Below are 24,729 nucleotides of genomic sequence, written 5' to 3' on the forward strand. Positions count from 1 at the left end.
TTCCGCTAAGGTTCTGTTACATTAAGCGTGTAGTAACTACACTAGACGGGCAGTATATGCTCCAAAGTATGTCTTTTCTTTGCAGCTATGCATTAAGTTAATTTTTTGTTTGTTTTACTTTTACAGGTATGCTTTATAACCTCAATACTGGAAATATAGAAGGAGGGGCATCAGCGCGTGTTGATATATACGAAGAACGTAAATATATTTCATGCGTTGACTAATATCTAAATTTACATAATCGTTTGACAAACAGTTGAAAAGGTTTTCTGTTTGTTTCTAGCGTATCCGGAACAATTTATTGCACGCTATTTTTTTAAGTTTGAATATTTTTAAAACATTTAATTTTTTTCACCATACGATATTACAGAATATTAAATATTAGTAATCATTTCTAAAAAAGTCTCAAAAGTATCAAGAGTGTCTTGAGAATGTAAGCTAGTGAATTTTGACAAGGAATTAAAAAGTACAACAACTTAAGATAAATTAATCCATCGTCATATTCCGGCACATCTTTTCTTTTTCATGCCCCCTCCCAAAAAGCTAGTTAGTTGACCGTATATTCATGAAAACATAAATATGTACAACTATATTTATAAGAACTTATGGATGTTCTTTGTATATTCTTATTGTATATTCGCAATATACAGTTCTTGCCTTCACATACGGATATCCCCAACAAGCCACCATTCGGGGCATAAGTGTTTTGCAAATAACTCTGTTCTCTTTAGGTAAACAGACTGTCATTCTTCCAATATCTGGTGGAAAAAACATCAGTTTAGAAGTGAATGCAAAAGATGCGAAGGCGTTTGGTGTTAGTCTGGGTTTCAATGGTACATACGTTACAATGTCTGTATCAAAAGCACTAGATCGAGATGTAAGTTTAAGAATAGAATTTACTTATCTATATAGATTATACATTTTACATTCCTATAGACTATATTTTTTAAGGTAATGGACCTAAACGACAATCGGCAATTTCCATGCGATTATGTATCCTCCGTTTGCGCTTTCGGCATCATTCGGCCATTTAAGAAGCAAGCGGAAAACGGAGAATACGTAAATGATCGAAAATTGCCGATTGTCATTACGAGGTCACTGAAGTTATAAACAATTTTCGTTTATTGCAAAAGGTATCATATAATCGTAATAGCAAAAACACATATTTAATTTGACATTTTAGGGCACGTCCATCCATGTAGATGATTTAGATGTATTTAGTTTTGATGTGAATTGCACGTACGCAGCCGCCAATAACACGCAGGTAATTGTTATACAGTTCACGATTTTTTTTCCATAGACTTCTTAAGATTTATTTAGCAGCCCAACTCAATATATTTAACGGACATATCTCTCAGCATTATTTACTATAGATAAGTTAATCACATTTAAATTTACAAACAAAAATATCAATTCGTCTTTGAATTAACATATTATTACCTCACAAAAGTAGATTAAATTATTTCATTGATTATTTCATTGACTAGGATGAAATTTAAACAATTGTGTTTACTCTTTATGGACATTCAAATATACACATGTTATACACTTAATGATGATCACAATGTAAAATCCAGTTATTGGAACATCACGAGGCGTACCAATAACCGGTTATTGGAACATCACGAGGCTTACCAATAACCGGTTATTGGAACATCACGAGGCGTACCAATAACCGGCTATTGGAACATCACGAGGCGTACCAATAACCTGTTATTGGAACATCACGAGGCGTACCAATAACCGGTTATTGTGCATGCTTCAGGTTCTTGGCATGTGCTATATCCTGTACATCTGTACATCTTTGTATTAATTATGGTATAAAATTTAATAATACCTGAACGAATGTTTTTGCATTTTAGAAATTCAATGCTGTGAAAAGTTATATAATCAAAAAATGGTGCTTTTGTTCACATTCTGTATATACATAGACTTATACATAAAAGTGACTAGCAATCTGTTTAATATTGAATTACTTACTATTTCCGTCCTCTGACTCCTGTGCATGATGTGAAACTGATGTTTTGCACAATGAAGTTTAATGTTCGAAAATTCCTCATTTAGAAAATTTTTATTTTTATTTTAGACAACTAAGTACATCAGGGTCATTGTAACGGTGAAAGATATCAATGATAATGCACCAGAATTTGTCAATTATAAATACTCTACTATCATACAAGAGGTAAGATAATTTGTGTTTGACTACCTAATACTTCGCAGTCATTCTTAAGGTACGATAATTGTAACTGACTACTTCATACTTTAATGTCGATCAAAAGGTAACATAATCTGTATTTGACTACCCCATACTTCACAATCATACATTAATATGAGTAAATAACTACACCGTACTTCGCAGTCATACAAAAAGGTAGATAATCTGTATTTGACTACCCCATACTTCACAATCATACATTAATATGAGTAAATAACTACACCATACTTCGCAGTCATACAAAAAGGTAGATAATCTGTATTTGACTACCCCATACTTCACAATCATACAATAGGTAATATAATGAGTAAATAACTACACCGTACTTCGCAGTCATACAAAAGGAAAGATAACCTGTATTTGACAACCCCGTACTGCAGTGGGTACATGTAAGATAAGCTGTTACCGATTATTTCATACGTTTTTCCAGTCACACAAGGCGTACATTTATCTGTATTTGATAACCCCATAATTCACAACATTACAAAATGTAATTGACTAATCTGTACTTCACAGTAATACGTCTAAATTTGATTTCCTCATACTTCGCAAAAGGTAAGAGAATCTGAAATAGACTACTCCACACTACACAGTCATACAGTCATGATGTTTGTTAATCTCTAATTGACTCTGCCGTACTTCATGATTATAAAAGAGGTACAATAACCTCTAACTGAGGTTGTTTTTTTTTCGTATAGTTATTGATGTAAATATAGCAAATCAGGGTTCAGTTGTTCGAAACTTTAACAGTTGATTAAACTAACAGTCGATTAACTTTTAAAGTAATATTTCAACATTTTAGAAAACTTAGAAGAACAAATGTATGACTTAAGGACTATGAACACTAAAAAGTCTTTACAGTAAAATTAAAACACCATACTAGTGTTTCCCACCAAGACCGGTATTTTGAATCAAAATTTAACAGGCGATTAGTTTAACAGTCAGTTAAAGTTTCGAACAACTGGGCCCTGATATACTTATGGGCGGAACTGTTATAACAATCAGGTGTCCTGTTCGTATATTTTCCCCAAAACAATCGTATTATATCGTAGGCTGGAATGCTTATGGTCAAAATACTTTTTTGTTATCCAACTTTCTGTATTAAATTGTAGTAAATTATGTTTACATTGTTTGGGTCTTTTTCTTCAAAGCAGTTACTTATATTTCAACTCTAAATTTCCAGACACTGCCACTTCGAAGTAGCGTGTTTCAATTGACGGCTGGGGATAAGGATGCTGGCCTTAACGGCGCAATATACTACTCAATTATAAGTGGAAATAAATTTGTAAGTTCAATTATATATGTCGATCCTTGTGGAGGATTGTCTCATATAATGTGTACGACTGTACATAACGAGAAAATGTGACCATTAAATGTTCCAGTTATCATTAAAGGGACTGACATCCAGATAGTACGACAACAAACAAAAAAGAAAATTTGAAGATGTCAGGAAATTATTGTAACAGTTGTATTTAAATATTTAAGAAGGCTTTGAAACTTAACTACTGACAAATTATTTGCAATGAAAACGCAAGAGAATAAGTTGTCCTTACTAATTTTTTTTATTCAAAATTGAGAAGCGCTTGTCACGTGGAATCTTAACATTTAGACTGCTAAATTCCTAAAATGGCCTGGTCCATTATTCAATTTGGGCAGTACCATTTATTATTCGAAAGGGTGTTCACTGAAATTTTACTGACTAAATAGCGGCCAGTGTAGGCAATCTTGGCTAAAAGCCAGTTATACAGCTTTATATAGACGTTAAGTATGCCATCTACATAAAAAGTACCTATTTCACTGACTTATGTATTTGATTAAGATCAGGACTACATCAGACAAAAGTAAAAGGAGTTATAGTATATTGTATGATTTTCATTGATTCTGATGTAAAAATGTTAAAAAATCGGTATTCGTACTGGATTTCGATTTTATCCGGTTTGAACGGAAAGCAAACTGCTATAACTTTCGTCCGAGAAATGCCGAAACTCCATACAGTTAAGAAATAATGTATAGAAAACCCGTGTTTTAACGTTATTAATACACGGAAAGAGGTTATACATCCAAAGAATAATTTCATGAAGGCGTAGCCCGAGTGAATTATTCTTGTGACGTATAACCGTTTTTTGAGTGTATTGATTTAGGTAAAACACGATTTTGCTATACATTATTTCAATTCCAATATGCCCTTAATCTAAAACAGTAGATAAAATATAGTAGCGCTCTTTCTTGGTCGCAACAAAAAACATTGATGTCATCGCACGCTAACATGACGTTATTTTAGCGTAAGCGTGTTTTAACAGAAACATCCATATTAGAATTATACATGATCTCCCGTTAATTACCAATTGTCACTGGGTGTCCGCTCTTTTTATGCAAAAATCACGTTTTAATTGCAAAAATGTATAATTGTACAAGATGTCTTGCCAAGGATTCATTTAAGTTTATACCCTCTTCAAATATATAATTGTCTAGTCATGCTAAATAGTGACATGTTACTACCATATTTTTCTTTAGGCTGGGAAGACATACTTCAGCATCCCAAACGCACAAAATGGGGAGGTCGAGCTTAGTTCGAGACTTGATTTTGACACGGAGAGAAACATGTTTAATTTGGTTGTAGTCGCTGTGGTATTTGTTTTAATTACTTTTACTTATTCGAAAGATTCTAGTTTTTCAGTTAGTTACATTAACAAGTATTGTGTATACACCAGTTTTCCCCCGTAAAATTTCGAAACAAATTGTACGGGTCGCCCGAACGTACTTATCTTAATATTGAATTACTAGACTAATAGTATTATCACAAAACACTGGACTTTACGCAAGTGTATGATATGATAACACACTAAATACAAATCCACTTTTATTGTATTAAAGCCATAACTGAAGTGTGTAAAAGTAATTTTTAGAAAATCAGGTACCTTTTTTATTAAATACAGATGTCAATTTAGACCAAAAAACAAACACACATGGTCGGGCCCCTGTTAATTACGCTCAGACTATTATCCGAATAACTTTTTCATGAAGCAACAAATTTGTTTGTTTACATTTTAATGACCTGCAACAAAGGTTGTTCACTTATTTATTGGAGATTGGGAGTAGACCGCATTTGATTACAGGATTAGCTGTTTTATTGATACACATACACATACAGGAACATTATGCACCCAACAAGTTTTGTTAATAAAAAATCCTTACGAACAGGAAAATGGGAAGGTCAGGTTTTACGTTAACATCAGTCTAATTTGACATTAGAATATCCACATTTAAATTGATTTAATTTATTAGACATACGCGCAATAATTATTAAAACTATCGACATATGCATTTGACAACATTTGGCGTGTATCGGGGTGAATAGAAATCTCATTCCGGACCTGTTTAGTGACTTTAATATAAACGTACTATTTAAAGGATCAGACTCTAATTCCATGAAACAGATAATAACTTAGACCATTCGTTTACACTAAACGATGACTTGGATAATTATACTGGAGTAAAAAATGTTCCTCAATATATTCAAGTAACGTCAATACCTGGTGAGTAAAATCCTTTGCTCACGTGTTGTACCTGCTCATCCTGCTCTTCATTGTATTTTTCATTTTTAGCAGTCTTTGAATTAGCATTTATAAAATGAGTATTAACTCGAAATGTCAGATCAGGGGCACCTACCAGCTCAACATGACAAACTTAAAGACCCACCACAACCTAGTGACCTACTTTTTCCTCCCACATGAACTTCATGCAAATCATTCTGATAAAACTGGTTAAACACAGCTATTCTACAAGATGACTGAGACACAATTTAGGCTCTCCTTAAATTAACGTGTTTTCATAACTACATACGCAAACTAATTCAGTTATTCTCTTTTCAGTACAGTTTAAAAACAAATATGATCTAAACTCACCTTAATACATTCAGTACTGTGCATACTATTATATTAATTCAACAATATATTAAGACAATGAACACATTGCCTTTGCCTTATATTATGACACTATAAGTTTGTAAGTAGATACGTGTCATTTCTCTTTTTTTCATGCGATCAATGTATAATTGCCATCATGGAAATACAAAAGAATACAGTTAGTTTATGGTGCGTCATTAACTAATTATGTATAAGGAAATGTTATATCTATGTTATATAAATTAGGATGGGGCTGTCGATGCAGCAGAAAGAAAAACATCAACAGCAACTTTAACCATATTTGTCGAGGACAGCGACGATTTACCGCCTACCTTCTACCACGATAAATGCCGTCATACTTCATGGATTCGATATTCATGCGATGCGGTGATATACCGGACTGAAGTGATTTCAGGATACATGGTAACTTTTTATCATAGAATTCACTCAAAATTGAATGTTTATTCAGTGTTAAATGAGCTCACTTTGACCGAAGTCTATTCTGATAAAGCTTTTATATGCCTCGAACACTATCCCCAAACAACCCATAGGACTGCTATTTTTCCGATAGTAGCAGAAAACTTTCCTAAAAGCTAGAAGTTATTTTAGCTGTTTCCCCACCAACATTTTATGAAACGGCTGGTTTACTATTTATGATATCCCAAAGTGTAACATAAAAAAATATCTTTTTTTACATGCATTTTCGATGGTTGTAAGCAAATTACATTAGTTTTACCCACGCAATGAGATTTCTAGATCTCTTTTTCATTTTAATACAATGGAGCGTTTATATTCATGCTAGTGTATCTACTTTTATACATCTATATTTTTATTGAAGTATACTTTGAAAAGAATATCCAATTATTTATAGATCTACATACATTCTTTCGCATTCTAAAATAGTTCGGTACCAATAAAAAAAAAAAAAAAAAAATATTTTCACTGCTTTGAAGCAGTGAATATATCAGTTTTATTTGTATGGTGGTCTGTTTCTGTCCCGAGATAGATTGGTAGCTGTCGCGGTATTTAAAAGTATTATCTTGATAGTCGAAAGTTTTCTGGAAATATTATTGCGATAAGTTACGTCATTGTCTCGATACATTTTACTTAAATGCCCACATCTGCCATTCATTGGCCAGGTAACTATATCAGTATCTTCAAACATCTTGATATTTCATGCAGTAATAGCTAATAAAATCCTACATCCAGTTATTAGTGGGAGTACATGTGTATGTAATTTGTAGTATGCGTCACATGTACTGTGTATTATTTTTAACGAATTGCATGATATTGTTAATTATATGTTTTCATAAAATATATGCCAGTTATCATTCAGATTTTAAATATGCAGCTTGGGTCTAGTATAACTTTAAATGTTTCATAACAAGAATTCACTACAAATATTGCAAGTAAGGAAGGCTTTAATCTTCGAGAAAGCCACATTGTTGTTGGTTCGTATGGCTATCCACGTAGAATGTATTCTATTACAGGTTCCCGGCAGCGTTCTTTCAACGGTGCCAATTGTAACAGGACACGAAACCATTTCTGAAAATATAACGGCATTTGACTTGGATGACCTAAATGCGACTATAGCGTTTGAACTAATTGGAAGTTAGTCAATGTTTTACCGTTACCGTTCCGTGTGTGTAGGTTTTAAAGTTTTTTTTAAAAACAATTTTTCAAACATATAGACAACGATTTCTTCTTGTAACAGTGAGCACAAGTGCTGCCTCACTGATATAACTTGTTGTAGACACGTGACATAATACCCCACCCAGTCACATTATTCTGTCACCAGTGTGACCGGTATAGCTATCCTCTCAAATCTCAATGCTGAGAGCCAAGCGAAGAAGCTACTGGTACCATTATTCACGTCTTTGGTATCACGCAGATAGGGATGGGTCAGTTTTCAAAACTATTGGTCCTCTGCCCTTCGGACCTCTTACTTTTGACCGGCAGGTCAATCAATAAATTAATAATACAAAACATCCATGGAAGAGACGATTAAAGCATTAACTCTATCAAAACCAGATCAAGTTTAAATATTTCGGGGATAATACAATTGTTTTCTGTATTAACGTTTGTAGAAGCCCGACGGATTGTTTGTGGCCGTGACCGAAGTTACAATATGAAAAATAAATTTAGCTTAATTCATCAATATTTTTCGATATTTCATTAATTAAAGGGGGTCTACTTCCGGATATCCTTGTCTTTCCCCGCAAAGTAGGCAAGAATGTAGACTTTAAATATTAGTAAAGCGTGTACAATATGTCAAGTATATATTTACATTGTATCAAGTTGTTCAGATTTCAAAGTATTATGTCTTCTTACTACCGAAGAGTCAATTTAATATTTTCAGAACATATATATATATTTAAATATATATATATATATATATATAAAGAATATATATATATATTTAAATATATATATATATATAGATATAAAGAATACTCTGTATAACTGTTACATTCATTACAATACAAAACAGGTGTACCAAGCGGATTTGCGAATCGTTTCATGGTATCCTCAAGGGGCCCGACAATAAACAAGAAGTGGCGGACACGTGAAGCCTACATTGCTACACTAATACAAATAAAACCAGTTACCAGACATGAAACAAAGGAGTTTTCTTTGTTTCTTAAGGTAAGAGAGTTATATTTATATTTGTTTCGGTATTAACTCACATGTCGGAGGAGTGTGTGTTCGAGTGAAATTTCACGCCGCAAACACGTGACATCATACCCCACCCAATCACATTATACTGACACCGAGCTGACCAGTTCTAGTACTATCCTCTTAATGTTGAGCGCAAAGCAAGTACTAGTACCATTTTTACGTCTTTGATATTATGATGCCAGGGAGCGAACCCATGCTCTCCCGAATTCGAAGAGGGTGCTCTACCAAAAGGCTACCGAGGCGGTTCTTAATGATGGAGGAAGATCCAAGGTGACTCGTCCGGACATTCAATGCAATGCCGGGTACTTGGGTAGAACAACAGTAATCCAGTTGGAGGAATTCCTCCCGTGAAGACCCTAGCAGGTCTCAAACCCAAAGAGGTAAGGGGTAAATTATTCAAGGTCAGAGGTATCTGATATTAGTTAGATTGTAAAAGGTATGAATTACTTAAAATAAGTAAAAGAACTTACAGCCGTAAGCAAGACTAAGCAAAACGTCAAACTACAAAATATTTTTAAATAGACCTTAAAGCTGAGAGTAATACAACAATATTTTGAAACAGGCTATAAAACTGACAGTAGTACAACATATTTTGAAACAGGCCATAAAGCTGACAGTAATACAAAAGATTTTGAAACAGGCTATAAAGCTGACAGTAGTACAAAATATTTTGAAACAGGCCATAAAGCTGACAGTAATACAAAAGATTTTGAAGCAGGCCAAAAAAGCTGACAGATCTACCAAAAACCCGCCCGCTTAGCTCAGTAGGTAGAGCGTCGGTCTACGGATCGCGGGGTCGTGAGTTCGATCCTCGGGCTGGGCGTATGTTCTCCGTGACTATTTGATAAACGACATTGTGTCTGAAATCATTAGTCCTCCACCTCTGATTCATGTGGGGAAGTTGGCAGTTACTTGCGGAGAACAGGTCTGTACTGGTACAGAATCCAGGAACACTGGTTAGGTTAACTGTCCGCCGTTATATGACTGAAATACTGTTGAAAAACGGCGTTAAACCCATAACAAACAAACAAAGATCTACCAAAACGTTTGAAACAGGCCATAAAGCTGACAGTAATACAAAAGATTTTGAAGCAGGCCAAAAAAGGTGACAGATATACCAAAACGTTTGAAACAGGTCATAAAGCTGACAGTAATACAAAAGATTTTGAAACAGGCAAAAAAGTTGACAGTTATACAAAAAATTGAAACAGGCCATAAAGCTGACAGTAATACAAACAATTTTGAAACATGTCATAAAGCTTATCTTTAATGTCCCGAACAAATATAACGTTATACTGTGAAATCATTATTATTCGTGGGGGATTAATTTTCGTGGATTTCGTGGTTGAACTCAACCACGAATTTAAGTCCCAACGAACAAATTGTGCCCGCGATAATTTTTAATTGTACGCAAAGTCGCCAATACCGTTCGATCTTATCCGTAGTTGTATGCATGCGGCAGTACTAACCTGCAGCTTTCGTGTAATTCATGGAGACTCCATAAATGATAAACATAAGTAAGCGTGGAAACAAAACCGACTATTTCATTTAGAAATACCCGTGGTTTGTTTATGACATGTTTGTCAAAGTGAAAGTAAATACTTAAAATAGAAGTTTGACGTAGCGTCACGTGCCAACCACACTATAATACGGCTGTTATTTGATTTTTTTCGGCGCCGCTATGCAATGTTTATACACTAGCCTTTTTTTTACTGACATGTAGTAAAATACTAAGGCTTTGGACCAAATAAATATTACAAATTAATCGTTAGATTTGTATCCGATGCATTACTATCTAATTCACATTACACGTTTCTCAGCAGGAAATAACACATGCACAAGTTCAACAGCTTGTAATTTTAGATGCAGACGCGCATTCATTCTGCAAAAAAAATCGGACCAGTTTATAATAGTTTATGTAAGGATTATTATGGTTATTCTAGTACTACATTACTTTAATCTATTATAGTTTGTTTTAATTTAATTTGCAGTACAATAAGTAGTTCTTGTTTAGAACACGATCAAAATATTAACTTTATATTTGTTTCGATTATGAATGCTAATTGTGCAAGTTGCTACGATTTTGACACTTTTTAATTGGCGCCCACTTTTCTCATTGAATATTTCACAGTTTTAAAACGTTTTGCAAATTAGTGGTTGTATAATTATAGATAACGCCGTCGTTAATTGGCACATGATCACTCGCTAATCTCCCGAGACGTAGATTGCAAATTCGGTAGCCATGGTAGCGCTGTTTGACACGTGTAGGTTTCATGTGTAAGGACAGAAGTACTGGTAGATCTATTCCTGTGGAAATTATTATTATTTTATTTCAAAAATTGGAAATCCACGAATTTACGTCCCCACGAAACAGCCGTTTTGGCCAAAACCACGAAATTTCGTGCCGACGAAATTAAATGATTTCACAGTATATGTTCGGGACATTAAAAGTTAGCAAAAACTGAAATTAATGTGATTCATATATCATAATCTTATGTTGCTTCGTTCTAGGCTAAACAGACTGATGATGAAAGCAAGTATTGCATAGCACAAATTATGTGTATTGTTAATCCTTCCAATTCCTACCGCCCGCTCCTCACGACAAACGCGGATGATAATGTCGGTTTTGTAGCTGATGATGCGCCACCTGGCACATATGTTAGGGCGGTGGCGTTGGGAGAACTAGAACCACTGGAGATCAGAGTTACAGATGGTGATCTTGTATGTATGATCTATATTTAACCTACATGATTTATCAAGTGTTTTGTATGATTTATATTATTTATCTAATATATTGTATGATTTATACGATTTATCTATTGTATTGTAAGATTTATATGATTTATCTACTGTATTGTTTGATTTATTAGCCAATATATTTTATGATTTATATTATGTATCTATATAAATCTGGTATAATAATAATAATAATCTAGTATATTGTATGATTTATGTGATTTATCTAATGTATTGTACGATTTGTACGATGCATCTAATGTATTGTATAATTTAGATGATTTATTTAATGTATTGTACGATTTATATTATTTATCTAATGTACTGTATAATCTATATGATTCATTTAATGTATTGTATGAGTTATATGATTTAGCCGAGGTGTTGTATGAATTGTATGATTTATATTATGTATTGTGTGCAACACATTTTCAACAAATGAAATTCTACATAATTATTACGTCATCTGCTCAATTTTAATACATTATATTAGTATACCTCACATAAATGCCCAACCCAAATTTTCCCATTTAACTATTACTGTTTTTAACTAGTTTTTCAATTCAAGGTTGAAAAACGTTTGTAAAGGGTTACCGGAGGTAAACTGCCTTAATTACAAAGCTTTATATTTAACGATGGTTAAAGGTGGTCAATCACATTTGAACAACACTTTCTGACATCATGTTTCAGTTTTCATATATTCTGTTTGAGATGTATTTAAGGAACAAAAAGACCAATTACATACAGTTAGTATTGGAAATGTATATTTTATTACTTTTTTATGAAATTTTGTAGTCATCTCCCTTTAAGGTAGTTCTGCACGTTTGGATCAAAAAAATTTCTACAATGTAGAATTTGATTAAACCATGATTTTTCAAAAGCTCAAAGTATACTTAGAAAATTCAGCAAATAAAAAAGATAGGGTCGTGTGCTTGATTTTTACTAGATCGATTTGAAAAATTTGAACCTCCCGCAGTTCTTTATAATGGGAGTATGGGAAAATCACAACTTTCATAACGTTTTCGCGTATAGAAATTTTTCTACAATGTAGATTTTAATGAAACGTCTCACAGTTGTAAATAAACATATTGTCTGTAATATGGTGAAATAAAATGTATAGGCCCGTGTGCTTATTTTTGGGATATTTGACCATGATTAAAGTGAACCGCACTTTTCAAGCTAATTCTAAGACATTATTTGGAATAATTTAACATGTCAGCTGTTTTAATATCATCTTTTAACGTTAGAAATATAAATACAGTGGCAATGTAATAAATTTACTCACGGTTGCCATTAATTCATTAAATGATTTTCATTTCCGTACGCCGAACCCAGACTTTATTCTACGTTTTCCGGATAAATGACGTTACGCCATCACTTCCGGTTTATCAAACGTGCAGAACTACCTTAATATGAAAATGTTTAAAAAGTGGATTAATTCTTTTGATTTTAATATAATTTCTAGTTTTATATTTGCATTTGATAAATTCTGGGATATTTCAACTCCCTGAAACAAAAGGCAAGTTTTAAAACAGCGTGTAGCTTCGGAATTAATTTATTTTCAATTTTCAATCTATCTTGGTTGCGCAACCAAGCTAAAAAAGCGAGGTATTAGTAATTTTATAAACTTGCATTTCTAATGAATTTGGACAAAATATGTACTTGTCAATGCAAATATTTGATCACTTCAATAAAACAGTGCTTATATCCATATCATTCCTGAGGCAAAATGCGTTTTAGAAATTTATACTTATGCTAAAATAACGCTTTCTTAGTTGGGACAACCAGATAAGGAAAATCAAAGTTTAAAAATACTTCAAGTGATAATCTGACGTGTATTAAAACTCTTTGAACACATATAAGTGTAAATGATCAGTTGGTTAAGTTTCGAACAAACACATTACTTGACCAAAATCTGATTAACCACCTTTAACTACGTATTCTTCCGTGAAGTAATATTCAAGAACGCATGAAAATTTTTATTGCGAGGCGGCCCGGGTTCGATTCCCGACTCAGGCATGTTTTTCTTCTTCTTGATAGTTGGTATTTTTAAAATAGTTTAGAAACAAAAACTTAAGTAATGCTTATTATATATGACCAAACTTCAATTTTAAAGAAATATCTTTTTTTATGAAAAGATCAGTGCCTTTAACGAAGATTATCTGAAGATGTTTTTTCAATTTTAGAAAAAGCAAACGTGCACAAAACACATTAACCGACCACATATGTATTGTTTCCTAGGCGAGGATTCTGCCATATCTATCTTTTCCTTTTCTTATATTGTTGTAAAAACAACACGAGGGCGCGGCCGTCATCATAAGACTGAATAATAAACGCGTAATAATCACCTATCGAAAATTGGAATCTGCTTTGACTTTCAAAATGTTGAAAGCAAGACTCTGATTGGCTAGCGGAAATGTCGTTTGAACGTGACCCTCTATCGTTTGTCCTCAGATCCAATGCGTATAGCGTTAATAGGAGATGATTTTAATCAGCTTGTAAATGAACCAAAGTTCGAAGTAAATTAAAAAAATGTTTATAATTATTATGTTTTAGAAACCTGATAACTAGTATGAAATGATTCTCTGGTTGGGTGTATTGTTTGATTACCGAGAGATGTTCAAAATAGGGTGTTATCAGACAGGATTTCTAATGCAAAATGATTACATACCTGGATCTTGATATCTGGATAATCACGATACAGATCTGGTACCCGTTATCTTGGTTGAACACTAGACATTTGGTGGTTGATATGTAGTGTGGCAGATTAGAAATAACAGATGCAAGATTTCTGGCTTGGCTCTGGTTTGGCTTGTCATAAGATAAATTTGTCATCAGATATTTTTTCGAAATGACAGTTATACTATAAGTGACATTAACAAATACTATGTTAATGTTTATAACAGGCTGATGGTGATACGCAGGGATACATTTATATCATTGAGCCAATTGGGTCGAAATTTTCTATTCAATCATTTGGTGACAGAGCTATTATATCGACAACACAACGCCTTGACAATAGCGTAGTATCACGTTACGTAGTGACGGTAAGATTTAAATTTAACGTTCTTGCCCCAAGATCAGCATTCTAGGATAAAACTGCTGTTTTGTCGTCTTAAAGAGTGTTTAACAGGAGGGAGTACGTGTGTTAACAGAGATACTCGCACTCACGTGCTCACGTGTTAACGCACCTTGTTACACATACGAGTAGCGTGGCAAAGCGTAAACGTTTAAAGGCCCCAGGACGGATACATCAAAACCCGAGATACACAACTTCACGTACTGAATAATATTCCTATATGTTTCATGACCCTAGGTCAACTACTTTTTCAGATACATACGACACAAACTTGTAGGCCTTTTTACACAATTGATTGCTGCAATTAAATTTTATATAATTCTTTCTAGGTGCGAGTTATAGAAAGAACGATGTTATCTCTTACTGATGCCATAACCATTGGTGTGATAGTACAACCGAACAACGGTATATTTCATAACATGTATCAAGTAAATTTTGCAAAATATTTTATCGTTTAAACATATAGTACATATATAAAACTAAATGCTGTAGGGTAAGTGAGATATTAAATCTACAAGTTTACTTTTACTTACGATTTCGAAACGGCTTTAAAAACCAATTATCTCTGTAAAGATAGAAGCGTGGATGGTTTGAAGTAAATGACGTAAACTTGTTGTCAATTATCTCTATAAAAATAGAAGCGTGGGTGGTTAGAAGTGAATGACGCAACCTTGTTGCCAATTATCACAATAAAAATAGAAGCGTGGGTAGTTAAAAGTGAATGACTTAACCGTATTGCCAATTATCTCTATAAAAATAGAAGCGTGGGTCGTTAGAAGTGAATGGCGTAAACTTGTTGCCAATTATCACTATAAAAATAGAAGCGTGGATGGTTAGAAGTGAATGAATGATAAACATAAGGTATTAGAAATGGAAGACTCATGTTTTTTTACAAATTATCATTATTTGGTTGCTGCCATTGCTCGTTATTAAACCTAGTTATCGGACGGCGTAGCTTCGCTTGGTAAAATACATTCAGTTTCAACATGGAAGTTTAGATGAAATTAAAAATTAATTGGTATTAGGAAAACAAGTATCTTTGAACTTTGAGTTTGGTGATTTTTCTTAATAGATTCAACTTACGAGAAGAAGTCTGGGAACCATGTATGCTATGACGGACTGTATGGGGAGTACTGTAACAGGACATGTCCGCCTAATTGTGCCAGATGTACGTCCGAGAACCACTGTCTGGAATGTGAACGAGGATTCTATGGGACAATTTGCAGCTTATCTTGCTCAAGAAATTGCTTGTTTTGTAACAAAACTGACGGGACCTGTATCGGCTTTCTTAACTGTGATATTATCAGTAAGTTTATGCTGTTTTGAACATTATCTTGAATGATTTGTCGACACGTATGGCAAGCTTATTGCTATTTCTAATTGAAGGAAATAAGTTAAGTGACATGTCGGAACGATCGCTTTCTAATTTATAATTACTTACTACAGTGTAGCCTTAAAAACAGGCTACTGTTGGTTTCAGTATTATGCAGTTGTTATTTGAATAAAGGTTTCAGACTGTTCTTAAAATTATAAATGTGATTAAAGGTTTCACCTGTTTCACAGTATCATTATAAGAAATAAATATCAAATGCTATAAACACAGTGAAATCCTATTAGCTCGGGCATCGATTGCTCAAGCACCCTATCTCGTTTATACCCAGCCATTGTCCTGATATTGTCTATGGTTGCAGTGCTCGAAACGTTAGATGACTGGAACATTTTCATCATCCCCTAGCGGACACGAGCAATTGGTGTTTTACTACATATCGTAGGTTTTAATAGATTTATAGGTTACAGGTTTCTGATATGTTTATAGGTAATAGGTTTTTAGTAGGTTATAGGATTTTTTTTAAATATGTGTTTAAGTTATAGGTTTTTCAATAGGTTGACAGGTTGTAGGGGTTTATAGGTTATAGATTTTGATAGGTTTATAGGTTATAAGATTTTAATAGGTTATAGTTTTGGTTTTTTAAATAGGTTTATAGGTTACAGTTTTTCATAATAGGCTGATAGATTATATGGTTTTGATAGGTTTATAAGTTATAGGTTTTTTATAGGTTTATATATTACATGTTTTTAATAGGTTTATAGGTTATAGGTTTTTAAATATCTAATACATTGTATCACACTGAACACAAGGTTGAAATACTAAGTCAATGTATTATTTTCAAATTTGTTACGGTGTATTCTTCAGGCTTAGGCTTTTAGAAAAAAAACTAAAGTAAATATTAGGACATACGAACGTTTTGATATACGAATACATACGAACATCTTATTTTTACTAAAATGTTTCTTATTTATTTTCCAAGTAAAACCATTCACATCCATCAAAGGTTCGTCAAAATCTGAGACGAACTAGGGAACCATGGTCAACCTCTGGCATGCGAGAATGAGGAAAGCAAAAGAAAGTTTTTGTTTATTATTGCGGATAAATGATTTATTCAAATTCGTTTCAGACAATGAAATAGACGAAAAAGGTGAAACATATTCTGTTCTAACACTGATACTTGTTGCAGTCGGGTCTTCGTGTGGAATACTTGTAATTGCCGCGTTTATTGTTGTTATACGGTAAGTTCTGCTTTTAAGATACTATACTGTTCTCGCCGTTTGTTGTCATAAAATAGAGAAAAGTGGAAACTTCACAGGTCGCTCAACACGACGAAAATGTTGCAGGCTCGTTTTGATTGAGCCTGTTCATGGACGGTAGTGGAAATGCATGCTACCGTCCACGCCTTCTAGCCCCGGGTTGAGCAGAACTCAATATTTACACATGCTAATAGTACAAAAAGCAATTTAGAGACATCCGCAGATGTATTCAAACGGCGGTGAACATGGAACCTTAAATGATACACGTGTTGAGGCAGAGCGACGTTTGGTCCCCAGATAAAAAAAAATGGGTTTGCCCCAAACGAGAAAACTATGGGCAGAATTAAACAAACAGGAATTTAGGAAGGGGATCTGAGGTTATGCCTTGTTTGATCACCTACTATTGTAATTATAGTTTGGTATATATTGTGGCATCGGACCGCCTCTTGTTAGCGGATGTGACGATTTTTTCTAACAATAGTTCAATATGCTCGTGAAACCTCTTGTTTTAAAATGGTGGAGGAATTTGGTGACATGACTGTGATAAGTTGAACACACATTCACGACCGAAAGTAGATGGTGACGAATAACAACTGCGTTTTCCACAAGCTTTGTTTATGCATTTAATTGTTTAGAAATGAAAAACTTTTTGGATTTCCCAAACATAATTATGTTAATATAATATCGTTATAATGACATCATCGCAAAATCAAAAAATATATTCATTTTTGGCATACTTTCTTTTTCTAGTTCTGAATAAGTTAACGGAAAATAAATGTAATTTTAATGACGACAGATAACGAAAACCAACCCAAAACGTTCCAAAGCTTAAACATTTGTAATTCTATGAAACCGTCTTTCTGGATGATAGGAAGTATGCGACTGGTAGGCGTATCTGAAGTGAAAAGAATAGCAATATCACTTGAATCTTTTGCCCCTCACAAGTACCGTAGAACAAATATTTGAACATATTATAAATGAACTTCTGAAATTTTGCTCCCAGGCTATGAAATAGAAAGTTACTCATTAATGAGAGAATTCGATTCGCTTCTAGAACTGTAATCAATGAAATGTTTATGACAAAAAAAAAAACGTAACAGTCAATAGAAGACGGACATAACTAAACCAGAAAACACGCACGATTTATGACTGCGTGCGTTTACTTAATCTTAAAGTTGATGAGTTAAAAATGATTTTAACCCCGAATATCACAATATGTTTTTTTAATAAATGGCAACAAGCTAATGTATAACATCGTTACGTTTTGTACAGTATTTATTCGTGTTGCATGTGCATGGAGAGCCGGTGCCCATATTATCAAATTATATCGCGTCCCGCTGATCTGCGGCAGCTTTGACATACAAAAACTTGGAAAACTATTTTCTCCTAATTATGTTTTGTTTTGCTTGGTTTGATTTTTAGAGTGACTTGTCCCCAATTCAGATCAGGTTTAGATTGCGGAGGAAGACCCCCGGTGCATCCTCAAGGCGTTGTTACACGCATGGGCGTGTACCTGAATAGAACCACCGACCTCTCGTAAACCAGCCACACGGTTTCCTCAACTAAAGACTTCTATCCATTAGCGAGGGTACGAACACATCGGCCAGGAGCAAGTGATACGAAGTCACGACCTTAAACACTCGTCTACGATGGACCATGTTTCTAATTTTAACCTTTCGTATAAGAAATTCATGATTTGTCTATTGCTGCATATATCCAAGATATTAAACGCTGTATTGTTTAAGCATTACTATTTAACAAATTATGTAATTTGTAAATGTCTTTCATTTAACACAGGCGAGGAAATGTCATATGTTGCGGAAAACGTCACGGAGGTTGGTATACAACTATATTTCCTAGCACGAGCTAGTTCCCCAATTCAAAATGTTCGATATAGTTTTATAGTTTACATTTGAAATAAATGTATAATTAAACTTATATTTTCTGAATCTTATCTGAATGTCTCTTATGGATCAAACAGGCATTTCAAAGTTGTTCTAACAAATTTTAGTGGCATAAATACGGTACATATACTACATGATCTAGTAAATGATATCAAGATAGCTCAATAGGGAGAGCGGAGATCTATGGATCGCGGGGCCGTATGCTCTCAATGACGATTTAATAAAAGACATTTTGTCTGAAATCATTCGCCCTCCACCTCTGATTCATATGAAGAGGTAGTCAGTTACTTGCGGAGAACAGGTTTGTACTCGTACAGAATCTAGAAACACTGGTTAGGTTAACTACCCGCCGTTAAATAACTGAAATCCTGAAAACAAACAAGTCAATGTAACAATCAGGGTGGCCAACCCACTTGACGTCAACATTTTTTATTTATAAAGGAGCTTGCATTTTACCTCGACACAAAGCGCCTGTGTAACATTTTAGAGTTTATTTCAAATATTTCACGCCAATGTTTTAGCCGGGAAAGTATTGAGAATGTGTACGGACGAATTAAAGCACTCGTTTTAATTGGTCCAGTTCTATAGAAATAATCCGCAAAGATGTTAAATGAATTGACCTTTTTCTTTCTCCATTGCTTACTGAAAAGTCTGATGTTATCGTGGTAGTATGTTTTCAAAAATACATTATATTTGCCTTTGTTATGAAGCAGTTCCGTGTTGCAATATTTGCCATAGAAAGAAGTCCATTAACGTCTATATTCTAATTACAGATAGACTTAATGACGAAGCTTTACACGAGTGTCATACAGAAAACGAATCAAACATTCAAACGAAAAAATCTGACAATGTGAGTCAGATTCACGATACATTTGAGCTAAGTAATGGTAAGTTCCTTAATAAAAAAGAGCAAGATGTCACGGATGTATTATTAAATCTTGTAGTAAATAAAACCAGTGGACCTGACGAAATTAGTCACAGAATGTTAAAGGAAACTTGTTATACAATTTGTAAACCCTTAGCTGTTCTTTTTAATATGTCTTTTCAACTTCATGAATATCCAAGCATTTGGAAAGATTCAAATGTGATGCCATTATTTAAAAAGGGAAAAAAATCAATCCCATCGAACTACAGACCTGTATCACTAATAAGTTGTCTTGGAAAAGTAATGGAAAGGATAATGTTTAAGTATTCATACAACTTTTTACATGAAAATAAACTTATATATAAATATCAAGCCGGATTTCTCCCAGGCCACTCTACTGTTTACCAGCTTATTGATATCTATGATCAGATTTGTAAGGCTTTTGACACTAAGAAATCGACATTTATAGTCTTCTGTGGCATAAGCAAAGCATTAGACAGAGTGTGGCATCAAGGTCTTATCTTAAAACTTAAACAATACGGCTTTTCTGGAAATGTATTATACTGGTTCTCAAACTATTTTCTTAATAGGAAACAAAGAGTATTTGTAGGCACTTCATTTTCAGACTAACAATACTTAACAGCAGGCGTGCCACAGGGCTCAGTGTTAGGGCCTTTGCTATTTTTAATTTACGTCAATGATATAGCCGATTCACTAATGAGTATAACACGTTTATTTGCCGATGACAGTTCCCTAGCGATTAGTTCAAATGATAATAACTACATAGAAACGACTATAAATACTGATTTAGAAAACGTATCTATCTGGGCTAAACAATGGTTAGTGCAATTTAATCCAGCTAAAACAGAAGTAATGTATTGTTCTCTGTCAAAAAATAATAGAAATCGTCCTGCTATTTTTTTTCAGAACGAACAGCTTCATTTTGTACATTACCATCTAAAACACTTAGGTGTTACATTCAGTGACGACGGTACTTGGCATAAACATATACAAGATATAGCTTTGTCTGCATCAAAAATTTTAGGAACAATGCGTAGGCTTAAATGCAAGTTAAAAAGGAACACTCTAAACCAGATTTATATATCATATCTGAGACCAATTATAGAATACGCATCATTGGTATGGGACAGCTGCACTCAATATGAAAAGGAAACGCTCAAAAAAATACAATATGATGCTGCACGTGTTGTCACTGGTTTAACCAGATCCGTCTCAATTAACAGACTTCTTCGTGAAATTGGCTGATAGAAGAAATATGCAAAAATTGATACTAGTATTTAAATTTAATCGTGGCGAATTACCAAGTTATTTTAATGACATATTTCCAGAAACTGTTCTTGATTCAAACACATACAATCTAAGAAATAACGATAACTATGCTACTATTGCTAGACGGTTGGGGATCTATTCAAAATCAGTAATACCATCTTCGATAAAATTGTGGAATAGCCTTGACACTGAATTACGAAATGCTCAGACACTTTCTTCCTTCAAGCAGAAACTTAAAGAAAAATACAAACCCCCACTAATACCTTCATATTTTCTTTCTGGTAACAGATTTTCGCAAATACACCATGCGCGCATAAGAAATAAATGTAGCAATCTAAATTCAGATTTATTTTACAATAATATACGGAATAATTCAAGTTGTAACTGTGGTTTCTATAATGAAGACGCAGAACATTTCATTTTTAAATGTCCCCTTTATTCAGAGCATCGCCGAAATTTGTTTAGAAACACACGACCATACCATCCTTTAAGCGTCTACAAATTACTGTTTGGTATAAATCAGTTATCCGAAAACGATAATAAAACATTATTCCAACATGTACAACACTTCATCAAAACAACAGCACGTTTCGGAAATAATAGAATTTAGGATAGAATTATAGATATTCTGAACACCGCTGTTTACAATCAAAACAAGATTTGGTTGTGCTGATTGCACTTTGTGTGGACAGGGAACATTTATCTATTTATGGATTACATATTTTTCTTAATTTAGATTTTTCTTCTTTTTTCATTTTTTTGTGTTTCTTTCTTTCTGGTTTTGAAACACTTTACCTCTTGTATTTATTTAAAATTCTCTAAATCATTTACATTACTATGACATACATACAAAGAAAATAATGCTCATTTTGTTAAATTTAATGTGACAAATGGGACGGGCCAACCTCTAATGTTGGCAAAACTTGTGGCCCAACCCTTTTGCTTTTATGTAAGTTGAATTCTAATCATACTGTTATTAATTTGTTAAAATAAGCAATTCCTTTTCATTGTATGATTTGTGTATTTGTATTCAAATTAGAAGCAATAAAATATGATTAAACTAAAAAATACATCCCAAGCCATTGGTTGTTGTTTAATGAAATCATTGTTTTGAGGTCAGAACTGCATGACAATAACTTTATTCAAGTGGTTACCACTTTTCTGTAGATATTATTTCGATTTACGTTATCAATATATTACATTCACCAAATATTTTGTCTGTTTTCTTGTTGTTTTTTTTCCAGTGTTCTCAGGTTCAGTCTTCTTTGTTTAATAGAGACATCAATCGAGTCGTGTTAAAATTGTTATGTAAACGCTTTTAAATAAGAAATATATTAAAGAGATAAATAGCTTTACAAATTCTAAAAACAAACATTTAGAGGTTTATTTCAGCTTGTCGTTGACAGATGGTCTGTTTGAGACATTACATGAACGGTCATGCAAAAGGTTGATTGTCGGCTTTAGTCCTAGCGTAAGCTTGCTTTCACAATATCAAAACGGTCTGATAAATTTAATTGGTTATTTGGTATTGGTCAAGTAAATATTGTTTTGGCTCGGTGGGTTTTCAAGAGCTATGTCAAACAAAGCGCACAGGGGGTGAGCGTTATCCGGCTTGACAAAATAAAAAAAAAATATGAAACTGTAAGTGTGTCTGAAATTTAAAATATGATTTCTTTTCAGTGAATTCTGGAGACAGCCAAATTAATACAGTAGATTACGAGAACGACACTCCATTGGAACACTATGAAAGACTAGGAGGTACGAATGAAGAGAACAAGCCGTACGATGTTCTCAAAACTGCGGAATATGAAGCATTAGGAGAAAGAACTAAAGAAGAACAGCAATATGAAGGTTTAAATATTTCTAAATCCTAAGTAGACAAATAGACAAACATGTGGAAATAAAGAAAACACGTTACCAAGTACAGATGACTTTGCAGATATTTGTTTTGATATGGAAAAGTTTAGCGTACATCTATTTGTCAACAAATGATGTAGTTGGTTTTCTAAAAGTTCCAGTTTCCAGTGCATGCAGTTTCTACCCAGAACTTCCTTCCTTGTCGATCTGAAAATACCGAATATGAATTTCTATGGACAGCAATGAATGGTTTGTGAAAGGGCTAATCATTATATGATCATATATATTATTGTCATTATATAATTATCTTTCAAGTGACCTCAAAGATTATGTATATTTTTGTTTATGTATTATTCGTTCTCTTTGTGCTTAAGGGGGCCTCCGTGGCCGAGTGGTCAAGGTCGCTGACTTCAAATCACTTTCCCCTCGTCGATGTGGGTTCGAGCCTCATTCGGGGCGTTGAATTCTTCATGTGAGGAAGCTATCCAGCTGACTGGTTCTAACCAGGTGCCCGCTCGTAATGAAACAATGCACGGAGGGGCATCTAGCGTCGTCCTCCACCATCAAAGCTGAAAAGTCGCCATATGGCCTAAAATTGTGTCGGTGCGACGTTAAACCCAATAAAATAAAATAAATAAATTGTGCTGAAAGTCTGTACTTATAATACTTTACATAATATGAAAAACGCTTTACAGACATTGTTTTTCTTCTTGTTATAATAAATGTATCACTTTTCAACCTTATAATAGTTACTTATATTTATTCGACTTCTAAACGTAATTATTTGTATGAATTAAATGTCTTAAAATATCTTTCAATTGTAATGTTTCAGTTAAAGTTGTTTCCTTCCCTAAAGCAATTTGCTTTAACAGATTGTTCTTTTCTCGCACAACGAACATCATTCTCACGGCGTATGCCTTTCTCAATCCCATATATAGTTTACTGTATTGAAAGGCCATTAATTTTCATTATTTTATACCTCATTATGAATTTCTCATTTTTGTTTTTTATAATTATACTATCATACACCACAGTATACTTACTTTCTTTGTACAGTAAATTGTATAATGCATGATTTATCTACAATGTATTGAGTGACTGATAAGCCTTATTAGGCTGATTATTGATCTGAAATAATTGTTATAAAAATTGTACTGTAGTATATGTTTATTTTGTACCTGTCAATATCATAAATAATAAATATATAATATATATATATGAATAGAAACAAAACAGTACTTGAGCACTGATGCTAATGGCGCAGTGCGCCTCCCGCGCCAAACTCGTATAATGGATCCAGGTAACCGGAACGTCGGGGTGTTCAGACGTCGACGTCATTCAACAAAGCCAAAATGGCCGGCGAGCGAGTACTTAAGGTTTACAGTAGTAAATAAATTTGCTATATGTTCTATATAAATATATAAAATTAACAATCATCCGAGAGCTGTAACACATAGCCAGGCCAATTTTAATTAAGAAACACTAGCCTTATGTTCTTAAATTACCTATAAACCACCAAAGACACCAAGATAAGTAGGATTCAGGTATCTTCTTAAAGAGGAGTTTTTTTTGTCCGACACGACTGTGGAATATCTTCTAAAACTGACAGCTAA

At 33.7% G+C, this 24,729-nt stretch overlaps 1 protein-coding gene across 3 annotated transcripts; it reads left to right on the forward strand.

Annotated features, from left to right (window-relative positions):
• Positions 1 to 125: 125 nt before the first annotated feature.
• LOC128552001 (cadherin-99C-like) lies at positions 126 to 24,332 on the forward strand. Of its 3 annotated transcripts, XM_053532986.1 has the most exons (17): positions 126 to 198; positions 732 to 877; positions 1,184 to 1,264; positions 2,087 to 2,182; positions 3,399 to 3,500; positions 4,730 to 4,843; positions 6,367 to 6,543; positions 7,611 to 7,731; positions 8,612 to 8,766; positions 11,311 to 11,520; positions 14,442 to 14,582; positions 14,944 to 15,019; positions 15,687 to 15,920; positions 17,071 to 17,182; positions 18,998 to 19,035; positions 19,878 to 19,991; positions 22,940 to 24,332. In XM_053532986.1, exons 1-17 carry the CDS (start codon positions 129 to 131, stop codon positions 23,131 to 23,133), a joined length of 2,181 nt encoding a protein of 726 aa, XP_053388961.1. In that variant the 5' UTR covers positions 126 to 128; the 3' UTR covers positions 23,134 to 24,332. The 3 variants fall into 3 exon arrangements, with proteins under 3 accessions (XP_053388961.1, XP_053388962.1, XP_053388963.1); XM_053532987.1 differs by lacking the exon at positions 19,878 to 19,991; XM_053532988.1 differs by lacking the exons at positions 18,998 to 19,035; positions 19,878 to 19,991 and having other exon boundaries at positions 22,940 to 23,103.
• Positions 24,333 to 24,729: the final 397 nt, after the last annotated feature.

The sequence above is a fragment of the Mercenaria mercenaria genome, unplaced genomic scaffold (assembly GCF_021730395.1).
Source record: "Mercenaria mercenaria strain notata unplaced genomic scaffold, MADL_Memer_1 contig_1931, whole genome shotgun sequence".
Lineage (NCBI taxonomy): Eukaryota > Metazoa > Mollusca > Bivalvia > Venerida > Veneridae > Mercenaria > Mercenaria mercenaria.

Coding starts and splice junctions, on each gene's coding strand:
- LOC128552001 (XM_053532986.1), top strand. CDS start 129: ATGCTTTATAACCTCAATACTGGAAATATAGAAGGAGGGGCATCAGCG. Junction 2,183..3,398: donor ACTCTACTATCATACAAGAG/GTAAGATAATTT, acceptor CTAAATTTCCAG/ACACTGCCACTTCGAAGTAG. Junction 3,501..4,729: donor TTATAAGTGGAAATAAATTT/GTAAGTTCAATT, acceptor ATTTTTCTTTAG/GCTGGGAAGACATACTTCAG.